At 55.9% G+C, this 8,525-nt stretch overlaps 1 protein-coding gene across 1 annotated transcript; it reads left to right on the top strand.

Moving 5' to 3' along the window:
• The first annotated feature begins 49 nt into the window (after positions 1-49).
• On the top strand, positions 50-8,292 carry CCNT1 (cyclin T1). The gene is made up of 9 exons (XM_082073503.1): positions 50-239; positions 654-735; positions 1,007-1,135; positions 1,920-1,980; positions 3,262-3,324; positions 3,705-3,750; positions 5,608-5,771; positions 6,074-6,144; positions 6,513-8,292. Exons 1-9 carry the CDS (start codon positions 58-60, stop codon positions 7,926-7,928), a joined length of 2,214 nt encoding a protein of 737 aa, XP_081929629.1. The 5' UTR covers positions 50-57; the 3' UTR covers positions 7,929-8,292.
• Positions 8,293-8,525: the final 233 nt, after the last annotated feature.

Here is an 8,525-nt window from a genome sequence, read left to right as displayed (position 1 = left end):
CCAGCGCGCCCTTTCCCGTACGTGCGTGCGTGCGTGCGCGCGCGGGCGCAGATCGCCATGGAGGCCTCGGCGGGCGGCGGGGCCGGCGGCGGTGGCGCGACCGGCAAGCGCTGGTACTTCACCCGCGAGCAGCTGGACCGCAGCCCCTCCCGCCGCGCCGGGCTCGACCCCGACAAGGAGCTCTCGTACCGGCAGCAGGCGGCCAACCTGCTACAGGACATGGGGCAGCGCCTCAACGTGTATCCGGGCCGCGCTAGGCCGCGCTAGGCCTGCGGTATCGCCGCCGCGGGGCGGGGGGGGGCTGGGCCGCGGGGAGGGCCGGGGAAAGAGCCGGGACCGGCCGTTGGGGGAGTAAAGGCCGGTCCGGAGCGAGGAGGGTGAGGCCGGCTTGCGGGGAGGGTCCCGGAGCGGGGAGAGCCCGGCCCGGCCGTTGGGAGAGGGAGGCGGGGAGAGCCGAGCGCCCTGCGGGATCCGGCAGAGCCGGCCCGGCCGTTGGAACGGGGAGACTGGGAGCCTGGGGAGCTGTGCTGGTGAGCAGGGGGGCCGGAGCGGGGAGACCCGCGCACACCGCGGCGGCGGGGGGGGTTTGTCGGGGGGCTGAGGGTGCTGCTCGGGACTCGTCGCTGGGGCTGTTTCCTTAACCGCCTGCTCAGGTCCCAGCTCACCATTAACACGGCCATCGTGTACATGCACCGGTTCTACATGGTGCAGTCCTTCACGCAGTTCCACAGAAACGTAAGTGTGCTGGGGGCTGGGGGGTGCGGGGCGCCGGGACCCCCCCGTTCTGCTCCTGCTGCTGCCTGGCAACCAGCTGGGGGGTGGCACGGTGGGACCGACCCTGGAGAAGGGACAAGTGGTTTGTAGTTGCCGGTAGTCACCAGAGATGCTCTTTCCTCCTGGGGGTATTTGGACTTGCACAGGCTTAATTTCCTAAGAGGATATTTGTTTTATATGTGAGATCGCTTTCCTATTAAACTTATTAACTTTGTTTTGTTTTTCTCTGAAGTCGGTGGTACCAGCAGCTCTGTTCTTGGCGGCCAAGGTGGAGGAGCAGCCTCATAAACTGGAGCATGTAATCAAGGTAGCACATGCTTGTCTGCATCCCCAGGAACCTCCCCTAGACACCAAGAGCGAGGTAAGTGTTGCGAGCGGGGAGCTGGGCTCTGATGGGAGGAGCAGGAATGGCAGAAACTGCCGCATCCCGCCTCGCTCGGGTTCCGCAGCCCCCGCTCTAACGAGCGGCCGTGTCCCAGGATGGCCAGTGCCAGCTTTCCAATTCAGCCCCTCTTGCGTTACCGAGAGCTTTTTGGCTTCTGTACAGCAGAAGGCTTTTTTTTCCCCTGCTCTGTGGCAACTTCTCTTGTGTTCTCCTCTGCTGTGCTGCTGCAAATGCGACTGGGCTGTGCTGCGTAACGGTGTCTGCGTGATAAAGCTGCCGAGGAGGGTGTGGATGTGGCTGCGATTGAGTAGTGTCTGCTGCAGAGCAGAGGGTGGTGTGTGCGGTTGGTTCTGTTCTGTCCCCACGCGTTTAACGGTGGGTTTTTACTAAACCCCATTCCCCATCTCTCGAGACAGCCCATCTTACCTGGAACTGAGCAGCCAACCCTGCTGAAAAGGGGTAGGCTTAAGGACAAAATAAAAAGGCAGCTGATTCCTCCCTGTGTAGCCGCCCCGTGCAGCGCGAGGGACCAGGGACCCCCCGCAGCAGCTGTAGCCGGGGAGCGGGTCCCCCCAGCGCTCTGCTTTCTCTTCTCTGGCAGGGAATCTGCGCCAGCTCCCCCAGTGCACATCAACAGAAAGATTCCCCTTTGCTATTTTTGCCTCCCCAAGAGAAAAAAAAAAAAAAGGCTGTTAGAAATGTGCAGGCTTTATACAGAGTTGCCTCATCGTGAGTAACTTGCCTGTCCTCTCAACCCCAGGCTTACCTGCAACAAGCCCAAGACCTGGTCATTCTAGAGAGCATAATACTGCAGACCCTGGGTAAGTTTTTCCAAGCGGACGGGCTGCCACACGAATCCCAGAGCCAGGAGAGTTCCGCAGAGCCTGAGCGCCCCTTCTCCACAGCTGGAGGGCAGCTGCACAGCTGGAGAGCAAGAGTCCAGGCAACAAACTCTTGGATTTTTCACGCCCGCTCCTTGTTTTGCTTTGAACGGCAGTTTTTTCAGGTGTAACTTGTGTCAGGTTTGATGCTCAGAGAAATGAAACTGTGGCTCGTCTCTTTTCTCCCCCTCCCATCACAGGTTTTTACCGCTTGGATGCCAGTCCCTGTCCTCCCTTGTGCTGTTGATAACGCTCTAGTCCTGTGGGCAGGAAGCAGTTTGCACTGAGAGATTTCTAACAAAACCTGGGCTGAAAGTTAATTTTTTATCGGAATGGGGGGGGAAAAAAACCCGAAACAACAAAACCAACGGTTGTTGGGGTTTTTTTGACAGTAGAAGCTGGAGCCTCCACGTAGGGCTGTGGCTGTTGGATCTCGTATCCTGTTCCTTTCTAAAATGTGCTGTTAAGATTCCGTTTTACTAACGTATGTTCTGTTTCAGAGGCAGTTTGTAGGTAGCGTTCTGCTCCAAAATCGTGGTTATTTCTGACTTGATTGGCAGAAAATGCCCCAAACTCCCCCGAGGGGACGGGAGGGGCGGGTGTGTCGATGGGCCAAACTGGGACCTCGCTTCTGCAACCACTCGGTTCTCCAGTTGCCTTTTAAAATGTCCCAGTTCTTCTAGAACGTTCTGCATGGGAAGAACCAAATCTGTTGCACACATGGACCGATTTGAATGATTTTTTTTTTTTTACTTTAAAACATAATGGCCAAAGTGAATAGGAAACTGCAGCGAGGATTAAGTTCAGTTGTCTTTAGGCTCCTTCAAAGGGAAAACGTCTGCTTCCTCTTAGCTTTTTGGGTGACAGAAATTCCTTTGGGCCGATGCCATTGTCTTCTCCTTCCTCCCAGCTGCTGGAAGAGGCTTTGTCCTGCTATTTTTAAAATCCTTAATAGCTGTTTTGTTTTCAGTGAGGTCTTTCAAGCGCATGTAGCTGCTCGGAGGGCTGGCAGCAGCACTGACCTCTGGGTTTTGTGCCTGGAGAACTTGAGTCTTCTGGATATACAGGAAAACAGGCTCCTGTGTTCCTGCCGGGCAGAGAGCAGGGGCTGTAGGAGGGAAGGGAGAAAACCTTGTCCCCCAGGAGCGGGAATAAAGGTTCGTGGATCCGCGGGGCTGTGCTGCTGCCTCGCTGACGGCCCTTCTCTCTGTGTTCTTCCAGGTTTCGAGATCACCATCGACCACCCGCACACCCACGTGGTGAAGTGCACGCAGCTCGTGCGAGGTAAGCGGGGCCGGATGGCAAATAACCTGCGGCTTCTCCTCCCTGTAACCTCAGCGCGGTAGAGAAGGGACGTGAAAATACGATAAGAGCTGTGAAAATGTGCCGGAGCGTTCAGAGCTGCCTAAGAGCTCACCTGCAGTCGTTCTCCTTGATAACTGTACCAATGTAAAAATCAAGTCGGTTACAAACGACTGGCGTGATGTTGTGGTTCTGCTGAACTACGCCAAGTAACTCCTAAGTTCCTTCTCCACGCCAGAATCTCTACGTACAGTAATTTCTAACTACGCTGTGGTGTAATTAGTCAAACAGTGGTGGGTGTTGTGTGTGTAATAATCACCAGGACGTACCAAATCACACCGTGCTTTCCTTTTCTCTTTCAGCCAGCAAGGACTTGGCGCAAACTTCCTATTTCATGGCTACCAACAGGTTATTTTCTAATTAATTCATATTGGACGGGAGGGTTTTATCATAAGGATATGTGACCCCCGAGGTGTTAGGCAGCCTGGGGATCGCTCGGTTTGGTTCAGACAGAGCGAGAATCCTTTTCCAGCTGCTTAAAACTGGCTGCACAATCGGCCCTTTAAGCGAGGCAGGTGGGATGCTTGGAACTTCACTGCTTGCGGAGTTAATATTTAGAACAGAGCGAGTGGTGGACACGGGAAATCCTGTGGGTTTTGTGAAAGAGCTCCCAGGAGTGAAGGGATGGGAGGAAAAGATGGTTGAAGTGCTCGTGCGGGTGAAGCTGCAGAGTCAGAAAACGCTGCCAAGCCCTGAGTTTGTGTGGCCTTGGGCGAGTTGTTTCTCCTCCCCACCTGCGTTACCCGCTCGCCCAGCGCCGGGCGAACCCTTTGTTGAAGGTTCTCGAGCTCCAAAGGGCATCGTGTGGGTTTTCCTGCATAAAGCAGCGTCAAGGGAAGGTGGTGTCGGGATTTGCGGGCAAACGCGTCCTTGAAACGTGTTTTGTCCCTGCAGCGGTAATTGCTAAACCAAGGAATTACGAGTTAAGGTTCTAATTGAAAGAAATCCAGGTAGAAAGGAAGAAGCGCAGCCTCTGTTTTGCCTTAAAGTGATGCTGCGAAACGCTTGATTAAGCTGCTTAAGCGATGAACTCGATTTATCAGGCGTAGGTCCAGACGTTTTATTTCCTTTTGGCACCGGTGCAGGGCAGAGCGAAGGCTGTTTGTGCACCCTCGCTTCTGACCTTGCCAGACCAGATAAAGGCTCCGAATTCCCTGGGTTTGACTCGATGTAAATACAGTATCCGCGAAGCAGGGTCAGCCTTTGTGGCTGTAGATGTGCATCTCTCTCTGTCCATATTGCATTGCTGGAAAAGTGCTTAAGAACCTGAAGAAACGCAGCCAACGCCGTCGTGCGGCTGCACGGAGACGCTCGGTGGCCCCGTGTCCATCAAGGGACAATTAATGAGGGTGATGGGGACACTCGGTTTGCTGCCGGGTTTGCAAGGCTTAGTAGAGAGGAAGATGCTTTCTCTGTGCTTCCCAGCCCGCCCAGCACTGACGTCTGAGCAAATTAATTTACTAATTGACTAATAAAACTGTTTGATAGGTGACCGGGCTCCCTTTAGGGTGAGTCACTCCGGTGTGTGGTGCTATTCACAGCCAGTCACTGTTCTTAAAAATCATTTAGGAAGGACCAGCCGCTTCCTGAAAGCCAAAAAGGGCCAGTTTGCTCTTTGAGTTGAATCTGGAAGTGTCTTTAGTTTCTTCTCGGATTGTGCGGAGCCTCAAGCTGACAGCGGCCTGAGAAAAACGGGGAAGGAAGAAGCAAATTGGTGGAGCGGGATAGAGACACTGGGAACAGGAGGGTTGTGCTGGGGGAAAACGGCGAGGACCGTCCCACCACGGCCACCTCCTGCGCAGCCTTTGGTCAGCGGGTGATTGTGCGTCCTGAAGTTCAGGTTTGGGAGCTGATACAATCACAGGAGGGTTTGGGTTGAAGGGACCATTAAATGTCACCTTATCCACCATGAGCAGGGACATCTTCACCAGCTCAGGGTGCTCAGGGTCCAGCCTGGCCTGGGATGTCTCCAGGGATGCTTCATCCACCACCTCTCTGGCCAACCTGGGCCAGGCTCTCCCCACCCTCAGAGGCCACAATTTCATCCTTATTACCTAATCTAAATCTCCCCTTTTTTAGTTTAAAACCATCACCCCTCGTCCTACCACAACAAGCCCTGCTCAGAGTCTGTCCCCATCTCTCTTATTGACCCATTTTAAGCACTCAAAGGTTCTTTTTGTTCCTCCCTCACTGCGGTGCCCCCAGCCTGCACCTGACCACCTTCAGCCTGCAGTACACCCCTCCCGTCGTGGCCTGCGTCTGCATCCACCTGGCTTGCAAATGGTCCAACTGGGAGATCCCGGTCTCCACGGATGGGAAGCACTGGTGGGAATACGTCGATGGCACTGTGACTCTGGAGCTCTTAGATGGTGAGTTTGGGACTAGTTTTATTTCCCCTAAAAGCTCTTAACGTTATTTTGGCGACTCTGTTCCTGGGTCCGTTCATAGACTCCAGGACTTGTCAAGGTTTCCAGCCTCTGTGGTACCACAGAGATGGCAAAAAGCACAGTGAGATGAGTTTAAATGCGATCAGTGATACCAATCCGCAGGATTTCCCCTCCTGGAGCGGCCCCATCTCGTTAGTAGCTCCGCTCGTCAGTGCGGGGGTGCCCTGATGGGTCGTGCTGCTCTGCCTCTGACCCTCCTGCCTGGCTTTGTGTTTTCTCTGCAGAACTGACTCATGAATTCCTGCAGATCCTTGAGAAAACTCCCAATCGGCTTAAACGCATCCGGAACTGGCGGGTAAGGCTCTGCTTTGGACGGCGGGTGCTTGCAGGAGAGAACAAGCTCTGATTTCTTGCGTGTGGCATCTCCGCTCTTACAATGCGAGACAGTGTCTGAAGGGCATGTGTGTGGGGAAGGTCTGAATGCTGTGACTCTGCAAAATGTTGCTTTAGAGCTTGAGTTCATCTGTTCTGAATTAACTCGTGGGTTTTTAGCTGCTCTAGCAGCCCTGCTTGCAGTGGTTTGGCCTTTTCCCACAAGGGGAGACGGGGACAAAGTGGATCTGTCTTTAAATGAGCGTTTGCGCGCTGCACAGAGTTTTGTTTGCATCAAACCAGCTCTAGCGACAGCCCGAAGTAAATAACCAATGGCTGCTTTTCTTCCAGGCCTCTCAAGCAGCCAGGAAGTCAAAGGCTGACGACCACGGCGAAGATAAGAGCCTGTCAGAGCAGACGATCCTCAACATGATTTCCAGGAACAATAGTTCGGACATGAACATCGCTGGGTTAATGAGCATGTCAACATCCTCGACCGCCGGAGCGGGGCCTTCTCTGCCGCCCACAACCGACTCGCCCAGCGACCAGAGCGCTGGGGACACGTCCCAGTCTGAGCACTGGTTGTCCCAGCATCCTCCCCCCAAACTGGAGACCGGCCAGAGCCACAGGACTAACGAAAGCTCGTCGGCTGCCGAGCACCCGTTACAGCAAGATGGCGCTGGTTATCAGAAGCAGAGCGGCAAGAACGCTCCCTCGGCCAAAGTCTCGCTCAAGGAGTACAGGGCCAAGCACGCCGAGGAGCTGGCGGCGCAGAAACGGCAGCTGGAGAACATGGAGGCCAACGTGCGCTCGCAGTACGCCTACGCCGCGCAGAACCTGCTGGTGCAGCAGCAGCGCGAGAGGGAAGTCCAACAGGACGGCAACCCCTCTCCCGTCGTCCTGAAAATCCCCATGGGCGGCTCGGAGAACCCCGAGCGTCCTCCCGGCCCTGAGAAAGGCGACAAAGCCTCGGCGCTGAAGCTGAGGATCCCGGTGGCGAGTGGAGCTGGGGACAGGGCGCTCCCCTCCAAGCAGGAGGAGATCAAAATGCGGATCAAGGTGCCGACGGCTGCGGACAGACACGGCTCCTCGGACGAGTGCGGCGTCAAGAACCGGGAGCACAAGGAGAAACACAAGGGCCACTCTTCCAACCACCACCACCACCATCACAACCACCACTCGCACAAACACTTACACCCCCAGCTCGGCGCCGGTCCCAGCAGCGTCACCAACAAGCGACCGGGAGACTCTAAACACGGCAGCCAGCCCAGCGCCGCCCCCCACAAAACCTACGGCCCCCTCGTTTCGTCCCGCAAGAGGCCGCTGCTGGAGGAGCTCATGGCGCCGGGCGCGCCGGCCGCACACGAGCACCAACCCAAAGTCAGCAAACCCTCCAAAGGCCCCGGGGTGCCCTTCCCGTACCCGCACCTCCCCGGGCACAGCTCCGATCCGGGCAATATCCCTTTACCCCAGGCCAACAAAGCCCGGGGTACCCACGGCAAATCGGACAAGGGTCCCACGGGGGCCAACGGGCACAACGTGAGCCAGGCCAGTGACTACCAGGATACGGTGAACATGCTGCACTCGCTGCTGAGCGCGCAGGGCATGCAGCCCGCCCCGGCCCCCGCCTTCGAGTTCCACTCGTACGGGGAGCTCTTGAACCCCCGCGCGGCCGCCGGCGCCAGAGCCGCCGCCAACACGGACAAGCCCCGACCGCCCCCCCTGCCCTCAGAACCGCCCCCTCCGCTCCCCCCCCTCCCCAAGTAAAAAAAGCAAAACAAATATCCCTTTTTACTACTGAGTTTATACAAAAGCCCAAGCCCAAACCTGGGCTGCCCCCGCAGGGGGGCCTAAAAGGGCTTGTTTGATCTCCACTGCCTCACGAAGAACTATTTTATTATATTATAACTTTTATTATTGATATTTAGAGCGCGGAGTTGTTGAAGCTGTGAAAGGATCAAACCCTTTCTCTGTTCCTTGCTCCCTCCCCCAGCAACTTGCAGGCTCTGGCCCTGCTGGAACTGAAGCCCCCTCTGGGGAACACACATCGTGGGGGGGCTCTGGGGGGGTATTTAAAATATGTCACAGAAAATTTAAGATGTTTTACAAATAATTTAAGCATTAACTTATATCTTAGTGTTCTGTTCGTTTTTAATTTGGTGGTGCTGCGGGGGAGGGGGTTGTGGGGGGATGTTTGGGTGGTTCCGCTCGAGCTGTTGGATTCGGGGGTTTTGGGGAGGACGCGATGGGGGTGGGGGGGGGACAGGACCGGTGGCTGCTGAGGCTGGGGGGGGGTGACCGTGGGGCGATGGGAGCTGCTCTGGGGTCTGGTTTCCTCCGAAATCTCCGGTTTTGGGGTCCCAC

The sequence above is a fragment of the Streptopelia decaocto genome (assembly GCF_964273445.1).
Source record: "Streptopelia decaocto genome assembly, chromosome: 27".
Taxonomy (NCBI): Eukaryota; Metazoa; Chordata; class Aves; order Columbiformes; family Columbidae; genus Streptopelia; species Streptopelia decaocto.
This window is presented reverse-complemented; position numbering and strand designations above follow the sequence as displayed.